The sequence below is a fragment of the Mastacembelus armatus genome, chromosome 9 (genome assembly GCF_900324485.2).
Source record: "Mastacembelus armatus chromosome 9, fMasArm1.2, whole genome shotgun sequence".
NCBI classification, from domain to species: Eukaryota; Metazoa; Chordata; class Actinopteri; order Synbranchiformes; family Mastacembelidae; genus Mastacembelus; species Mastacembelus armatus.
This window is the reverse complement of record NC_046641.1, coordinates 11,811,623-11,829,586: the sequence shown is the minus strand read 5'-3', so window position 1 is coordinate 11,829,586 and position 17,964 is coordinate 11,811,623. Positions and strand designations below refer to the sequence as shown.

Here is a 17,964-nt window from a genome sequence, read left to right as displayed (position 1 = left end):
GCAACAGTTCTGTTCAATGCAACAGAAACACTCGATGTGGCAAAGCCTTTCCGATTCATTAAACACGACGTGTTAAAGCATTATTGTCATATGGCTATCTGTATTTCTGTCTTTTTATTCCAGAGCAAAGGACTGCACTTCAGACATACTGACAACACAGTGCAGTGGCTTAGAGCTATGGAGTCAGTAGGTCTTCCCAAGGTAAGGCTCGCACCTTGCTCCAAGATTTGTTACAGGCAGTGACTCGTGGAGATGAATTAAAAGTTATACAGAACTGATAGTGTGTAAGGGTGTTTGCTAAGTAAACATAAAAAAATATAACAATACAATGTGACAGAACTGAGGACATGGCATCACGTTAGGTTAATGGAATAGTTGTCATCAACAGCATGTTTTTGAAGAAATATGTTTGCTTGGAGTTATTGAGGTGTTTGTTTGCAGCGTAATGCTTTACAGAAGAAGCTGCTTTCTTCTCTGACAAATGTTGTTTCACCACTTAACTGTTATAATACAGTAGCTCTCTTGCAAACCCATAAGTGTTGGTGACCTGCATGCATATAATGCAAAAGATGAACAAACATTCAGGGAGATTTGTTTGTTATGCTTTATGCTGTGAACTATGGCTTTTTGCTCAGCATTGTACACACACGTCATGGATCTGTAAAAATGAACTCTGATGAAATTTTAATGAGGGTGTGGCAATTCTCACACAATATTAATCTCATTACATAATTTATGAGATGACACCACAGACTTCACCACCGTGCATTCGCAACATTAAGATGAGGTCAAATTGAAAAAACATATGTCTGTGATCCCCTTTGGAATTATTTTTCTAGTAGTATAATGAGAAATTTTTGGAATAGTCTGTTCAGGATTAGCTGCTCTGATAACCTTTTCCTATGGCATAGTACTTTATAATACTCTATAATGGAATCAAATGCAAATGCACTGTGGTAAATATACCATTGTGAAGCTTGTAACACTGAGTGTGCTAGAAAAAAAGTGACTGGTGTTGCTTTAGATAGTATTTTGGCTAGTATTACAATGGTAGTATTTATTGCACTAGCATTGCATTATGTGTTACAAGTGTTTCTATTATTCCCAAACTTTGCAACTTCTCATGGCGTACAGGTTAAAGTGTGAAGCAACGAAGTGATGGATAGTGTGCTTCTGTTTGATTGCAGCAATAAAAGGAGACACTTTTACACACTTAATAAAAGAAGAGTGACTGATACTGCTTGTGGTTTCTACTTTCAGATATTCTATCCTGAAACAACAGATGTGTACGATCGAAAAAACATGCCTAAGGTGGTATACTGCATACATGCACTGAGGTAAGACCAAAAGGATAGAAACTTTTTTTTTTCCCACTTTGCTGCACAAATATATTTTTCTCTTTCTGATTTCAAACTTGCTCACTCATAACTAAAATCTTTTGTTTGCACATGGTACCCAGTTTTCTTTCCCCACCTAACTGATTCATATTCATATCTCCAAAGTGATTTCACTTCTAAGAATTTTAAACCACTGGACTAAGCAGCTATAGTTACAGATGACGTCAAGGCCAAGTGCTGGTGTCAAATCATGATCTGTGAGGGAGATTTACATTTACGAGCATTTCATGTAAAAGTTGACCTTTTCTCTTATTTCTGTATGTAGCAGTACTCTGCTCATATTGTCACCAACAGGTTATTTACTATGTTATTTATTTAGATTCTTTTCCTTTCACTTGATAGCTATAGCAGGCAATGTCAAACACTGGTTTGACTTTGACATGTAGTGGTTGTTTTGCCATCCACCCAATTCACCATCCACCGTGTACTCAAGTTACAGAATTTGAGCACAGCTTGTATGTAGATTGCCAAATATACAATACAAAACTGCTCACACAGTATATATATGTGTGTGTGTGTGTGTGTGTGTGTGTGTGTATATATATATATATATTTTTTTTTTTTTTTTTTTTTTACACTGAGTCTCTCAGGTGTGGTATCTTTCAGTTTCTGTTGAATTCAACCTCTACTTTGTGTGTGAGCAGTGGATTTAGTGATATGAAACAGGAACTGGAAATGTTAATCATACTTAGGTAGGCCAGTGAGGGTGCTTCTTGTCAAACGTAGACTGTTTTATGATTTGTGTCAAATAGGTCAAGCCTATATTATACAGCAGTACTGAGCTACAGGTGCAGTAGCTTTTTCTAAAATGTTTTGCAAGTTCACATGCTTTTTTGTTTAACTCTACTAAATGTTTGTTTTCACTGCACATCCACTGTAGCAACAGTGCTTATATAAACAGTATGTAAACTGGGGCTCTTTTGAGAATCAAATGTGGTGTTTCGGTGTTCAACTCTTTACTTACACCCTTACCACAAAAGGAAAACTGAAAACTGTTGCAGGTTTTTGGAAGATTTTATGATAATGTTGGTTATCTTACAGTAGCACAGGGGGCTTGAGCATTTTTAGGTTCTTGTTTAGGTTCTTGTTTTTTTTTTTTTAATTTTTTTTAGTTTTTTTTTTTTTTTTGTTGGGATGACTGAATGAACTGAAGTGTCATTTTTACCAGTCTGATCCATCCAGTCAGCAAAACACAGATTTAGGGAGTGGCTATGTGAGCTGCTTAAGTTGTTTTCTCTGTTGTGGTGTTTTGGCGAGGTCCTGAGAGAATTGATTTCCTTCCCTCCTCATGCACGCACGTGCTCTTCCTTCCTGCAAGTCCAGCTTATGTCCCACAAGGACCTAGTGAATACTATGCTTCCCAACATACAAACACATGTGGCCATGGAGGCAAAGCCGTGTTCGCTCCTGCACATTTAACGCAAATGAAAATTGAAAGGAAACACTTTTGACAAACTGGTAGAGATGGCTAAATTTGTTGTCCAAAAGAAGGGGAAGACATGGAAATAAACAACAGGGATCCACATTCTGGAGAGAGCTAGTTGCCCCATGCTAGTCAGCTGATTGTCTGTGACCCCTGTGGTTGATAATCAGCCACCTTTATTAAGCCCAGTCAGCTGTTACAGTTTGTATCTCATACTGAATCAGCTGCCTGCATGTTAAAACATTGCCCCCAGAGTTTAGATAGCTGTCCAAAGGCCCCCTGTGTACCAGCGTCATGTTTACATGCACACACTAAGCAAAGGCAAAGTAACTAGGTACCACAACTCCATTCGGAGCTGTGGTGGTGCAAGACCTGCTCCACATATCTATAATTCATTATCACTATCGGTTTACCTGTGGTAAAATGAAAGTTTTATGAAGTTTCCAGACACCTGTAGGCTGAATTCATTGCTGTGTTTGATTGGCTACTGTCAGGGAGGGCCTGTAATCTGAGCCAACACTACCCCCCTGTGGTGTGAGTGTGACACTACAGGGAGGCAAACAGGAGTAATCACAATCTGGATGGAAAAATAAAAATAAAATACAGATTTTCAGTTTCATGATGAGGAACAGAATTAACAGAAATGATTACATGCTTCTTTATTTCTTTATTTATTAATAGTATTTTTTGCATATATTTTTTTGTATAAATTTTATACCTTGCATCATTTATTTCAGCTTGTACTTGTACAAACTGGGAATTGCACCACAGATCCAAGACCTGCTTGGTAAAGTGGCCTTTACAGGTAAGACTCATGGAAACCAGCTTCACCTGAAACCAAAATATAGAAGAAAAGAAACGAAAAGTACATAAAATTTTAAAAGCACAAGTCAAAATGTGTTTTGCTTTTACAGTGAAAGATAACTGTTGCCCTAGGACTTTTTGAAATGTGCACATGTACTTGTTCATGCATTCATTTAATAGGAATCTTCACTGTGGGAGATAATTTTATTCACTGATGTATTTGGGATTTTAATTGAAAAACATGAATGATGTCATGTGCTCTGGATCATGTTAAGTGTCATAAGGATTTGTTTAAACATCGTCTCTAATTTAGATGTTCTGATTAACCGAACTGTGATCATCCAAATATCCCCTGCAGCCATTCAAGTAATAGTCACCAGGACACACAAACCAACAAGATTTTAAAGCTTTTGACATTGGATTGTCCTGAACAAGCCTCAGGCCTTACCTGAATGGGATTCTTCACACCTTCTCTGTAGTTTTTCTTTTTTTCTAGTTTCAATTTAAAACGAGCTTTGGAAACATTCAGTGTCAGTGTTGATTTGGTTTACTGTGCGTTATTACATTTTCCTCAAGCACATTTTCTGAATCACTTGTATTTCTCAACACCGAGATCAATTGCCACATCATTTTACACTCTGCAGCACAAACCTTCATTTGTCCTGCAGAGGAACATGGACCACTTAAAGCCAAATTATATCAAAAGTAACAGTCAACACAATGCACCTTTTGATTAGTTGAAGATATTTGACTTGTATATAGGCAACAGAAAATGTATATTATTTGAGAAAATTAAGATTTTAGGATGTAGGCGTTTTGAAAATTAGTATTTGCATTTGGTGATGATTTTAAAGGGAGTTGTAAAACTGTAAAAAGAAAATACTTAATTCAAACAATATTTTTTTCTATGTCATACTCACCACAATATTTCTATGAAATTTCCAGAGGAAGAGATCAGTAACATGAGGCGTGAGCTGGAGAAATATGGCATTCAAATGCCGGTGTTCAGTAAGATCGGAGGTATCCTGGCCAATGAGCTCTCAGTGGATGAAGCTGCCTGTAAGACCTCTGACTATTTAATTAGGTTTTTATTGATGCTTTTTAAATCTTAGCATCATAGCACAGGCATAGTTGACAAATGTTTCCTGTGTTGTCCCATGTCTTTAGTGCATGCCGCTGTGATTGCCATTAATGAGGCAATAGACAAAGGTCAAGCACCTGTGACGATGGGAGCCCTGAATAATCCGAACGCGATGCTGAGGAACACCCAGGAAGCTCTGGCCCAAGATTACCAGGATACACTGAGCCAGGCCAAGGCTCGTAAGCAGGACCAGTCCTCAGGGAGGGTAAGAAGCCCAAAAAACACTTTAGTGTCCTCTTAAGTGTCAGTGTCCTTGTTTATTTGTATAATAATGTTCGGTTCATTACTGGCAACCCCTGTAAAGGAGACTTGATTAGCTCTGTGCAACTTTAACTGAGTTTATAACAACGTTAAATTAGTTTCTGTCTTGCTTTCTTCTACACAGTCTTTATCATTCTCTGGTTGACTTGTTTTTTAGACTAAGCATGTGTTCAGTGACGTAAATATCACTTAAACAACAGTGATATTAAATAAGATTGCCAGCACAAGAACATTTCCACTAAAGCTTCTTTATGTAACATCTACATTATGTTCACCTCAGGTTGGGTTGGAGATGGTCTAAGACTGAGACACACCAGCAACAGATGTGAAGCCTTCTGTGTTGGTTTAAAAGTAGTGTCACTGAACTGAAAATACAAAAAGAGAAGTGTGTAAATCATAAGTTATGAGCAACCTTCAGATCAAATTTAAGGAATGTAAAAAATGTAAGCTTGAATGAACCGAGGATTATGACTGCAGTGTCTCGTACTCAGAACTGTAGTAATGACTGAATTGGGTTGAGTGCACTGACTCACTCCACAGGCCCTGGCAGCACGTTCCAGCAGCTGCAGTGTCAGCTGTACTTCAGCGAACACTGACCCCTCCTCTTTACCAATACTGCAAAAACAAGAACCATCCATTTTTAACAAATGGCTGAAATGTATTCTGCAAAATATGCACATACATGGATATGAAAAAAATGGAGTACAAATTTAATATGCTATATGAAATAAATGTCTCTCTCCATTAGCGCTCCTCAGTTGCTGCTGAAGAAAGAGATGTTTATGAGGAGCTGCTGACTCAGCAAGAGATCCAGGGCTGCATTAACTTTGTCAACAGTAAGTACTTTCCCCCCATATATACACTACCAGTTACATGCATCTCTATTTTGAAGAGTAAATATGTTATCCTTTGTCTGGGATTTCCCTGTATCCAGTCGTGGAAGCAGTAAGGCAGGTGAATCAAGCAGTGTCGACCCAGAATGAGGCCGCTCTGCTGGCTGCACTAAGGCTTGAAGCTCTGGCTCTGCTCGGTGTTCAGGAATCAAACTGCCGCTGGTACCTGGAACATTTTACCACCTACTGCCAACATAAATCCAAGGTATACTGAATCAGATTTTGTCTGCTCATCAGCTGTCAGCTCAGGGCCTGAGGTGCCAAAGAGGTGCTGCTTTTCTTTTGAAGCTGTTAATTGCGAACCAGAATTTAAAAGACAGTGCATATGAATTTGCTCACTGAAAGCTGATTTCGTATTAGGAAGCAATCATATATGTTTAAATAAAAACACAGTTATAGCATTTTCTTTGGCCCCATTTTAAAACTGAACAAATTTCTCATGAAGTTTTAGTTGTTCATGTAACAAAAGTGTGATCTGTAGCTGCCTCTCTTGTACCGTTTCATTACTGAGCCAGTGAACACATTTGTTATATAAGTCTAATCACATCTTCAGGGAATAAAAAAGTAATCAGCTACAGTACCCTCAGTTGGAATGGACACTCCCAGGCACTTTATCCTTTATGGCCCTGCATTAAAGCATGCTGAATAAACATGAGCTCTTAGTGGCATTTCTCTAATCTAATCTTTGTGCCGCAGGATGGAGGGAGGGCCGTGGTCACGGACAAAGAAGAGGTTCAAAGAGTTGTCAGCTCCTGTAATGACTTTGCGGAAGCAGAAAAACGAAGTATGCAACTTTTGTTACTCACATGAATGTGTATTTTACAGTATGCAGGGTAACACTAATTACTGGTCAGTTGAAAGTCATATATGTACCTACTAATTAGTTTCTTAACACTCGACATAAATATTTGTCTTATTCAAGTACAGTTCATAATAAATATTTAATCTGCATGTGATTTTAAGGGAAAAAATCTTTTTCATATGTGTTGCAGTAACATGAATCCAGTGTTTTTCCTAAAGCATCTCAATGCCAGTTTGTGATTATTTTCCTGACCAGAACTTGAAGCAGTAGCGGCGATCAATACTGCAATTCGTCTTGGTAATGCAGCAGCAACGGTGGAGGAGTTGATGAATCCTGAGGCGCAGTTGCCAATTGTCTACCAAACTGCTGCAAGCCTCTATCAGGCTGAGCTTTTCAGTCTGCAGCTGCAAGGAGGGCGGGTGAGATATCATTTTAAAATGTTTGGCTCTTACATGTTGACCCGCATACTGATACAGAAACAGGGGAAAGTAGTGCTAGATACAGTCTGTAATGCAGTTAAATGTCACTTCATGCTTGTGATCCAGACCTATATGTTTCTTAGTCTGGACTGAGCCATGAGGAGCTGAGTGTAGCTGTGGAGATGCTGTCAGCTGTTGCTGTGCTGAATGAGGTGCTGGATACCAAAGACCCCCAGGCTGTGATTGAGCAGCTGACAGACTCTCCTCTGGGCTTCACCAACATGGACCAAGACAACCTCAACAGGTTTACTGATTTTTGTTTTGTTGGTGTTGCTGCAGTTCTGGCACTCATGGAAGCTAATTAATAGTAGTTTGGTTTCAGGAGAAACTGATTGTATGACTACATAAAAGATATAGGAAAAGTGTGTTGATATTGCATTTCACTGCACTCGTCTGCAGGTCCACAGTCTCTGTCACCGACATGGAGGGGTACTGATTTATTGAAATGAATGAAACTTTTCAAACTCTTTATGACACTCTCCTTCAGGTATGCTGACACTCTTATTAGACAGCGAGCTGAAACTCTTGCCAGTGGCCAAGAGTTTCTCACCTGGAATGATGTTCAGAAATGCATTGACACAGTCAACATTCAGGTCCAGGAAGAACACGAACGTAAGGAAGATTTCTGGTATATGTAATGTACATAGTGTGTCTTGCACAAATACATTTGACAGTTTGAATCTTTGAAAAGCTTTATTTTTTAATAACATAGTATAAATTAAACACACTGGGTTATTGATTTTTTTTTTTTTTTTTTCTTCCCCTATGCCTTCAGGCATCATAGCTATAGCTGAGATCAATGAGGCTTTGAACTCCGGTGATCATCAGCAGACACTTGTAGCTCTGTGCCTCCCTACAGCCAAGTTGACAGGGGTGAACCCAGCCACAGCCAAACACTACCATGACGTCCTACAGTACACCAAGCAGCGTCTCTGCCAGGTAATTTGACATGTGCAAAATATGCAAAAATCTATATAGTGGTATAAAACCAGTGTTGTAACCACATCTTCATCTCATTCTCACTTGTTTTATCGGGTTATGCAGCAGCTGATTCCCTCATGTTGATTTTAAAACGTTTGTGTCACTGTTTTGTAAGTGATGAAGACCTGGAAGGTTAATAGTAAATATCTAAAATTGTTGCGTTCTGTGTATTTAATTCTCATCTAACAAGGCAAAATGGAGGGCAGACTGTAGCTATCAACATATGGTGCCTCTGTGTCACCACTAAGTTTCCCAAGCTGAGAATTGGTAAGACATACATAAAAGCCTTCTGCAGGTTGCACAGTTTCCATATTTATTTTGTGATACCATCCAAAGACTACTTTGTCACAAATACTGGTGCTTTGTACCTAACAGCAGTTGACGAAATGCGCTGCTAAATTCACAGTGTCCAGTGTTCTTGTGCTTCCCTGCTGTGTCCTAACATCAATCCATCAAGGCAATGTTTTCTTTGTTCATCCAGTCTTACATCATAACTGCTGGTCTCTGAGGTATCCCGCGGAGGGAGATGAATTGTAGTTCTGAGGCCGCCGTCTTGGAAATGAGCAAACACAGGAAGGGGTCCAGACAACTGTGGAAGCAGCAGAGACAAACCGCTACTTTGTAATGTCCATACAGTCCGTCATCCCCACTGTAAATTAGGCGAATGTAGTGGGTGATATGCAGGATGCCGCTGGGCAAGAAACACACCACAAAGATGACGAAGACCATAGTGCTGACCCTGATAAAAGGTTTCCAGTCACAACCAGACTGACCTAGGTGGTAGACCACTGCCACATGGGCACAGATGCAAATAAGGAATGGGACTATAAAGCCCAGACAAATCAGGATCAGCCTGTATAGCATTAGAGGAAAATGTGATTTTTCTTCTAGAGGAAGTACATCATGACAGGTGGTGACTCCCAGCTGGGTGACCTGGTAGCTTTGCCTGACAAAGAGTTCAGGCACAACTGCAGCTCCGAACAGGAACCATAAAACAAAGCATGTCCAAACTGCCAGTGTAGTCTTAGCCAACCTTCTGTACAAAAATGGTCTGACCACAGCCAGGTAGCGCTTCAGACTGATACATGCTATAGCTTGAGCTGAACAGTAAACATTGCCATAAAACAGGGCTGTAATAAGCCGGCAGGAGATTTCTCCAAATATCCAGTTATTTCTATTGAAGTGGTAGTGAACACGCAGTGTGAGGGAAAGCAGGAGCAGTAAGTCAGACAGGGCTAGGTTCAGGTAAAGAACTACTGTGGACAAGGACTTTGCTTTGAGTCTGACTCTGAGGAAGGCCAGTATGTAGGCATTGGAGGGAATGCCCACCAGCATGGCCAGGATGTATGATAACGGTATGACCCAGGTGCTGAGGATCCCTGTGATGTAGGCTGTCACTGGGTCTTCTGGGTTCACATGCAGACTGGGCTTTGTGCTGGGATGCAACACGTCCGGCAGCTGGTTTTTGTGAGTAAGTTTATGCATCCTCCCTCTGAAAGTTTTTGGTATCAAAGCAGTTGAAGCATTAATGCTGGTTGTGTTTCCTAAGAATGAGTAGAAAAGTGTTTATGGCTTTAGATCAAATTTATGTTTATAACAAAAGTACATTCCAAGCAATATTTTAACATGAAACAGAAAATCAGAATCAGACAGAAAACCTGTAATAGGCATTACTAACATAAAACTATGCACTTTGAAATATCGTTTTGGCATTTTGTTTTGTGTTTACAGCTTTACAAAAATATTTGTTTGTGACAAAGTGTAAATCTCTCATTTTAGATCCTGACTTAAAAATATGTGCCTTGATCCTTTTGGTAAAATCTTAGAGCCTTTTGATAAACTTACCGTCTTGCTGAATGGTCTGCACTGCCATCAGACAAATCAGGAGTCCTGGGACAAAGTCAGCCATATCTCTCCCAGAGTTTTTAAAGATTTCTTGTCTTCAGTGCTCTTGCTGAGGCTTCTTTTCAGTAAATGTAGGAGTTTTCCACCAATTAAATTTGCAGTTTTTCATCTCTGCTATTCAACAGCAGAACAGTGTGTACTCTGGCTGAGCTTCCAGCCAGACTGTGTTTCCTGTCCTGGCTTGAAAGCTGAATTCCCCTATGTGTGTGTCAGTGACTGCCCACTGACTCACTGGTGGTGGGAGGTCACTGCTAAGTGGTCTGTGATCTATAAACAATGCATACCCTTTTTATTGTGCTTTTGGTTATTTGATTTTCTGGGATATTATTTTGTAACCTTTTATCTGAATGGAAATGTTTGCTGCCTCAAACTGAAATGACATCACACACAAAAATGGAGAAATGCTTTTTTGTAATTAACAATTATAAAGGAAATGGTTTAAGGACTTTTGGATTTTTTTCAGGTCATTATTTGGAGAAGGAATGAGGCTGAACCTGCTCTTAGCGCATGAGTTGGCTGGGAAGTTCTTAATTTCGATGCTGATATAAACAGCAAAGCTACTTTTAGCCTGTTCAGTGTGTTTGAATTAGGACTTCCTTCCTTTTGACCTTGAGGTCAGAGATCCACCGCACAGTTCTCTAAAATTAGTCTGAGCTCAAAATACAAAAGTCAGCAGGAATAAACAAATATACATTGTTTGTTTGTAGTGATGTTTAACTCTTAGGGTCTTGTGTTATTACAAAGTGGTTGTTGACAATTAACAATTATTCTTTCCCCTTTTTCCTTTTTGTTTTTAGATGTTGCCTGTTGTAAACTTAAATTATGCATATAGAGGGAACAACAAAACAATCCTAAATTGATTTGCATACTGTAGCTGCATGAATCTCTAACCTTGACTTTTAATATTTTGACCAAAGTTACTTAAAAAGATTTCTAACCTGATGTCAAGTTAGTACTGTGTGGCTAAGCATGTACAGTGCCCTGGTGTGCCAGGAGTTAGTTGGGCTCTCCCTTATGAAACAAAGAGGACTGACCTTGTACTGTCTCCTCTGACTACAGAGCTCTGGAGATGAGTCTGCAGTACTGTGGCTGGACCAAATCCAAGAGGCCATCCTGACAGCCAACCAGGATGAAGAGGAGGCTCTCAAATGTATGTGCACATACAATTAAATTCATACTTGCAGCTTGTTCGAGTATGTGCCATAAATTATAATACAGTTTGTAATACGTTGTTTAACTAAATAAAGGTTGTCTTAGTTTACATGTAAGTGTGAATTATACATGACACTTACATGCTATTTCTACTGGTCAATCTTGTTTACTTTGATAGTGGCTGTTGCAGTAGCTGATATTAACAAGGAGGTTGCTGAGGGGGATTCCCAGAATACATTGCAGGCTTTGCAGGCTCCTGGTGCTGGACTCAGGGCAGTGCTCCCTGAATGTGCTGACATATACCAGGCTGAACTGGCGCAGAGACAAATAAACAAGGCCACTGAAGGTATCGCCCAAAAGGATGCTCTGTGTTTTAGGAAACTGTATTTCAGAGTTTGTATTCAAGGCAACGTTAACTGGATCTAATGGGGCACGGTCTGCTTTCCTCCAGGCAGCACAGATGGTTTATGGGTAAAACACTGTTTCAAAGACAGATATGACCACTACTATAACCTGGAGACTGGACAGGGCACCTGGGAGGAACCTGAAGGATTTGAACACAATAGTAGCCAGCTCAGTAAAGAGGAAATCCAGGTACCCTCTGCTGTGCCTTGTAATTTCACTACTCCGTTATGTGATGTTGAGTGTTCATACTTAGTACATCTCCACAAAGGGATTGATTTAATACTTTCTATAATTCAAAATTGCACTATTTTTTTTATTTCAGTAATCACTGAAGCTATAGCTGAAAACATGTCTTTTTCGTTCAGAGTGTTGTGAGCTGTGTGACTGCAGAATATAACAGGGAACAGTTGTGGTTGGCCAACGAATCCTTGGTGACCCAGCTGCAGGCGAGGGTCAGAGGCTACCTGGTCAGGAAAAAGCATGCCCAGAGAATGGACTATCTACGTCAACAAGAACCTCATGTTGTCAAATTGCAGGTAGTGTATGGCTGCATTATGAACTGTGAACAGTGAGTGATTACAGTGATTCCTGATGCAGCTGTGGACTATTCCAGCAGTAATAGGTCATCAGAGATACACAAGTTCACTGTAGCTTGTAAACAGTACACCATGACACTATTTTTATGCTGGCATTATTCATAAATGAATATTCAAAACCACATTGACGTTTATTTAGACAATAATGCGACCTTGGAGCTTGTATTCGGTAGAATTATTGATTATCCAAATTTAATAATCAGCACTGTGCCACAATTAATCAAACTCACAACTTTCAGCGTATTTTCCACATATATTTTTGATTTGCTTTGTACAGGCCTGCTGGAAAGGTTACAAACAAAGGAAAATGTATAAAGACAGGATGAATCTGCTTCAGAAAAATGTTGCTTCTATTGTTAAGGTGAGAAATGGTCTTTTAGAAAATCTTTAAAAATACACATTAAATTATGTAAAGCTATGCACCCTTTCTTGTCACTGCTGTTTTTAGATCCAGTCCTTGGTTAAAATGTGGAAAGCTAAACATACGTACAATGAGAGGTTGCAGTACTTCAAGAAGCATGTGAGTAGCACTCTTATTGGTCAGCATTATAGGGCAGCATCCTTTGGTTTGGTTTTGTGCTGTGTACTGTAAGACTTATTGTTCACTGTGTTTCAGGAAAAAGAGATTGTGAAAATACAGGCTTTCCTAAAAGCCAACAAAGCCAGAGATGACTACAGAACCCTAAGTGAGTACAGATGTATTGATACACTGATACTACTTCCAGAGTTATATTAGTATTTAGGCACGTGTATGTTGATATTGAGATATTTAGGTAAAAATATTTAGATGTCAGATTTGCGTCGCCTTCTTCCCAGTAAAAACACAATACTTGGTCCAGAGTTAGGGAAATATTGTTATGTCTGTGTGTATAAAAGACCGGTAATTTTGCTAATGTTCTTATGTGCCAAATCTTAGCGGGAGCCAAAGATCCCCCTCTGTCAGTGGTGCGTAAGTTTGTTCACTTGCTGGAGCAGAGCACCCTGGATCTACAAGAAGAGCAGGAAGTGACACGGCTCAGGGAAGAAGTGGTCACAAAGATTCGCTCTAATCAGCAGATGGAGAAAGACCTAAATCTGATGGACATAAAGATTGGACTGCTGGTGAAGAACCGGATCACTCTGCAGGTTGGCAGCCTTGTTTTTTTTTTTTTGTTTCGTTTTTTTTTTTGTATGGCTACAAAGAAAGACATTTCACACCATGATAATGAGATTTGGTAGTATTCTTAGCCTGATAATACCAAGTTAAATGTGATCCTTATTTGTTAAATGTTCCACAGTCTAATGTCCAATAAAATCAACAGATTTTTCAAGTAGGTTTTTCTAGTCCACCTTGGGTTCCCTGTTTGCTTATTTGGTGTTTGTTTGTTTGGGAAGGATGTTGTGTCCCATAATAAGAAAATGAAGAACAAGAAAAATAAGACGACTAAAGATGACCTGAATGTGGGAGACAGACTGGGTATCAAGGGCCTTAGTAAAGGCAAAAGACGGAAACTGGAGGCCTATCAACATCTCTTTTACTTGCTACAGGTGATTTAAAAAAAAAAAAAAGAATCTGTACCTTCACTTTATTTATTCCCACAAATATTGACACCGATCCAGTTTAAAAAGTTAAAAAACATATCTAAGTCAAGTTGCTGAAACACATTTTACCCTGCTCCCACTCTCTTCCCTCCTTCTTAGACTAATCCATCCTACCTGGCCAAGCTGATCTTCCAGATGCCCCAAAACAAGTCCACTAAATTTATGGACACTGTGATCTTCACTTTATACAACTATGCATCTAACCAGAGAGAAGAATACCTGCTGCTCAAACTCTTCAAGACTGCCCTGGAGGAGGAAATCAAGTGAGAACTGCTGTTCTAAACAACACTGTGTCAAAATCTAGTGCGCACATAACAACTCAGTTCCCTGTTCCCTGCTACACTGTTTTTTCTGTACCTGCTCTACTGTGAAATTTCTTTTTCTATATGTTTTAGTTCTAAGGTGGACCAGATCCAGGACATAGTGACAGGGAACCCAACAGTCATCAAGATGGTCGTGAGCTTCAACAGAGGTGCACGTGGTCATAACACACTGAGGCAGCTGCTGGCTCCAGTGGTCAAAGACATCATTGAGGACAAGCGTTTAGGCATCAACACCAACCCTGTGGATGTGTACAAAGCCTGGGTCAACCAGCTGGAGACTGCAACTGGGGAGGCCAGGTAGGGCCACATTAATCAAATATGAGATGTACATTTATTCTGTTTACTGGTTACTTGAGGTTTGAGCCAATCTCAGACATGCTGTTAGATTTTCCATTGTTTGTGTCTACAGGCTTGTTTTTGTTTATATTTGTTATATGTTTAAGTCCATTTGTGTGGTTATCTTACAAAAAGTAGTTTTGTACTCCTTTAGCCCTTTAACTCACATTATCCTGCATGTACTTCAAATATTCACAACTTCTGTGTTAAATCGACCATCTAGGAAGCCGCTGTTACACTTATTTCATGTATGTATTTGAATTTTCAACAGTCATGCAGTTTTTAATAAAACATTAATAAAGATGTAATGAAATGTTACTTGGTTGATTAGAAATCTCAACAGAAGTTTGAGTTAATAGAAGTTTTTTTTTTTTTTTTTTTTGCCTGCTTGCCTGCTGTTGTCGTCCCTCAGCAAGCTGCCATATGAAGTGACTCCGGAGCAGGCCATGTCACACGAGGAAGTACGCAACAGGCTGGAGGCATCAAGCCTGGCCCTGCGCTCTGCTACAGATAAGGTCCTCAACTCCATTGTGTCCTCACTGGATAATATCCCGTAAGTTTTGGGACCTGCTAAGTGTCACTGCCCAACTGTCCTTTTGTGTTTTCAGTAATAGTTACATTTTTCAGTGCTATAGCAGACTGGTCAGCATCATTCTGACTATTCTTGGTCAGCATTTTCTGCTTTTTTTTTTTACTTGAACGTTTGCCATTGAGAGTTTTAGTTACTCAAACCTGATGAAATTCAGTCTCTTTCTGTTCCACAGGTTTGCACAAAATTATACAAACACGTAACACTATAAGGCTATCTAATACACATATCTAAACTTAGATATGTGTTGACTGTGTGAGGGAGGTGCTGATACAAGTCTTGGGATGGTTATGTTTTGTTGTGCTGTACTGGAGACATTATATTTTAAGCTGTTCCTGGTATTTTGTCCATCTCCTTCATTGTATCTCAGTATTGTCTCACAGGAAATGCCTTAAGTGAAGGAAGCAAAGTGCAAATGCAGTTACTTTAAATCTAAGTGTCTTATGCTTCTGTGACGACAGTAATTAGGATATGAAAAATAGTTTCCTGTTTGTACACATTTTCTGTTATGTCTAACATTATTTTTTGCATATTTAAATGTCCCTTTTCATGTTATTCTTATATCTATTTTTCTGTTTTTACATCCCCCTATTAAGTATTTGTCTCAACATTATGTATTATAATGAGGGCAATGTGGCAAAAATAGGACTAGACAGCATTATATTATTACATTTGATTACATGTTTTGGCATGTCATTTGCCACTCATTCTAGTTGTTAAGGGTGCACGTCAGGACATGATCATTACTTGATAATCACTATTATGGTGCAAGGAGTCATCTGGTGTGTTGCTCAAGACCAAAAACAGAACTTTGCTTTGTGCAGCATGAGCCGCCCCCAGTGAGTTTTGTGACTGGGACATAAATGCTCGTCTTTTCATTATTTCTTTAATTTACAAATAAAAAAATCACACAGAAATCATTTGAAAAAAGAGAAGAATAAATATGTGCCTCTGGGTGGTGCTAATGTTTCATGATGTTCATTGCAAAAAAAGTAGAAATCCATACTGTATAATGAGACACTGAAACCAAGCAGTACTTGCAGTCATTGGTGCAAGTATTGATGCTTCAAATGCATCATTTGTTTTTTTCCCGTCATGTGTTTGCTATGTCTGTTGTTGTACAGTATGTCAATGCATGTTTTTTTTTTTTTCTTTGATGTTCCATTATTGCTTTGTTTTGCATGTAGTTATGGCATGAGATACATAGCAAAAGTTCTGAAGAACAGCCTCCATAAGAAGTTTCCAGAGGCCTCAGAAGATGAGCTATTGAAGGTAGAGGCACTGAAATGTATTGTGTTTTTTTTTTCCCCATTCACAGTAAAGTATATTTAGATTATGCTTATACGGTCCTTCCTGCATGTTGTAAAGGTTAGAGCAGTATAATTTTACCAAAAGTTTTAATAATGCTTTCTTTTGTTTTCATGGCAGGTTGTCGGAAACCTTCTGTATTACCGCTACATGAACCCAGCCATCGTGGCCCCAGATGGCTTCGACATCATTGACATGTCGGCCGGAGGTCAGCTTCACCTGGACCAGCGTCGTAACCTGGGATCTGTTGCAAAAATGCTCCAGCATGCTGCTGCCAATAAGCTGTTTGAGGGCGAGAATGCACATATGACACCAATGAACAACTACATATCCCAGACATATGAGAAGTTTAGGTAAGAAAGGGGAATTGTATGTTGACAGAAAACTTATTTTGTGGAGAATAGTTTGCATAAATGGTGTGTAATGACTTGGATGTGCAATAAATCCATGACATCTTAACAATATGCAATATGCTTTTTGTTATGTTGGGGGGGGGGGAAACACAATATTGTAGAAATATTTTTTTAAAAACTGTTCATAAAGAAAGGAAAAGAAGGAAATCAAGAAACACATCAAAGACAATTTAGCATTTTAACCAAACCATACCACATTATTTCCTCATTATTTTGTTAATGTTGGATGCATTTGAGGCTCAGTGACTGCGAATCACTAACTACTGTTGTCATCCTTTTTTCTCAGGGTGTTTTTTCATTCAGCATGTGATGTCCCTGAACCTGAGGAGAAGTTTAATATTGACGAATACTCAGATATGGTGACCTTGAGCAAACCAATCATCTATATCTCAATAGAGGAGATCATCAATACACACTCGGTAAAACCAAGCAAAATAAAGCTCCTGTATGTCTACTGTAGCCTAGATCGGACTCAGCCTTAGAGTCTTTGAAGCTGAATGAACCACTGAAACTGTACCTCTTATTCTAATATGATTTTTTACTCTTAACTAAACATCTCAAGCAAATCCTGAAAGTGTAAATACAACTAGGCCCATACAGGCACTCAGCTGCTCCACTGTTAGGATATATCACAATCTCTTGTCCCATATTAAATCTTTTTTTTATCACTTATTTCTCACTATTTTCTTTCCACCATCATCCTGTTTCCTTTGTTTATGTTTCCACACCACTTCCTTGGAAAGGGGGAGGTCAGGGGCTTTAAACCATCTGTGTCCATTGTCACCAGTTTCACTCTACATTACACACAGAGTCCAAGAATAGAGATGACACACATTTAGGTTCATCACGACCTTGATTTTGCACATGAAGATAGTGTTATAATTTCCTGCCTAATATGTGAAGGAGAGCAAAAGCTTAGTTTAAATAGGAAAAGGATACATTTTACCTTTTAAAGAGATAATACCTGACAGATAATAAATGTAGCCTTCTGCATCCAGAGTGATTACATGTATCTGTATGCACTATATGTATGCATTTATATAAGTACTAATTTGATGTTTTTAGAATATGTAGTTGACCCGAATAGGTTTATGTTGTAAGACAACTATCAGCACATCTGATGATAAATAGTTTTGGTTGTTTCTGTGAATAAACAAAGATTCAACACATTATAA

At 39.0% G+C, this 17,964-nt stretch overlaps 2 protein-coding genes across 2 annotated transcripts in view; one reads left to right on the top strand and one right to left on the bottom strand.

The window, feature by feature from the left end:
• iqgap2 (IQ motif containing GTPase activating protein 2) overlaps positions 1 to 17,964 on the top strand; it is a 30,425-nt gene that overhangs the window by 8,691 nt on the left and 3,770 nt on the right. The window contains exons 4-30 of the mRNA XM_026320749.1: positions 124 to 201; positions 1,261 to 1,337; positions 3,558 to 3,625; positions 4,570 to 4,683; positions 4,792 to 4,970; positions 5,775 to 5,862; positions 5,961 to 6,124; positions 6,616 to 6,703; positions 6,977 to 7,140; positions 7,284 to 7,444; positions 7,688 to 7,812; positions 7,976 to 8,139; positions 11,146 to 11,236; positions 11,417 to 11,584; positions 11,690 to 11,832; positions 12,009 to 12,179; positions 12,517 to 12,600; positions 12,688 to 12,759; positions 12,856 to 12,925; positions 13,156 to 13,364; positions 13,614 to 13,766; positions 13,920 to 14,083; positions 14,216 to 14,440; positions 14,892 to 15,032; positions 16,256 to 16,340; positions 16,497 to 16,729; positions 17,076 to 17,208. Coding sequence (XP_026176534.1) covers positions 124 to 201; positions 1,261 to 1,337; positions 3,558 to 3,625; positions 4,570 to 4,683; positions 4,792 to 4,970; positions 5,775 to 5,862; positions 5,961 to 6,124; positions 6,616 to 6,703; positions 6,977 to 7,140; positions 7,284 to 7,444; positions 7,688 to 7,812; positions 7,976 to 8,139; positions 11,146 to 11,236; positions 11,417 to 11,584; positions 11,690 to 11,832; positions 12,009 to 12,179; positions 12,517 to 12,600; positions 12,688 to 12,759; positions 12,856 to 12,925; positions 13,156 to 13,364; positions 13,614 to 13,766; positions 13,920 to 14,083; positions 14,216 to 14,440; positions 14,892 to 15,032; positions 16,256 to 16,340; positions 16,497 to 16,729; positions 17,076 to 17,208 — 3,612 coding nt within the window. The remainder of the gene's footprint in view (positions 1 to 123; positions 202 to 1,260; positions 1,338 to 3,557; positions 3,626 to 4,569; positions 4,684 to 4,791; positions 4,971 to 5,774; positions 5,863 to 5,960; positions 6,125 to 6,615; positions 6,704 to 6,976; positions 7,141 to 7,283; positions 7,445 to 7,687; positions 7,813 to 7,975; positions 8,140 to 11,145; positions 11,237 to 11,416; positions 11,585 to 11,689; positions 11,833 to 12,008; positions 12,180 to 12,516; positions 12,601 to 12,687; positions 12,760 to 12,855; positions 12,926 to 13,155; positions 13,365 to 13,613; positions 13,767 to 13,919; positions 14,084 to 14,215; positions 14,441 to 14,891; positions 15,033 to 16,255; positions 16,341 to 16,496; positions 16,730 to 17,075; positions 17,209 to 17,964) is intronic.
• On the bottom strand, positions 8,216 to 10,637 carry f2rl2 (coagulation factor II (thrombin) receptor-like 2). Its single transcript, XM_026320751.2, has 2 exons — positions 10,027 to 10,637; positions 8,216 to 9,725 (listed from the first exon to the last, which is right to left on the bottom strand). The coding sequence occupies exons 1-2, from the start codon at positions 10,088 to 10,090 to the stop codon at positions 8,665 to 8,667; spliced, it is 1,125 nt and encodes a 374-aa protein (XP_026176536.1). The 5' UTR covers positions 10,091 to 10,637; the 3' UTR covers positions 8,216 to 8,664.

Excerpts from the sequence above, each read along its gene's own strand:
- f2rl2 (XM_026320751.2), bottom strand. The coding sequence starts at position 10,090 with ATGGCTGACTTTGTCCCAGGACTCCTGATTTGTCTGATGGCAGTGCAG. Across the intron at positions 9,726-10,026 it reads GCAGACCATTCAGCAAGACG|GAAACACAACCAGCATTAAT; the intron begins GTAAGTTTATCA and ends ACTCATTCTTAG.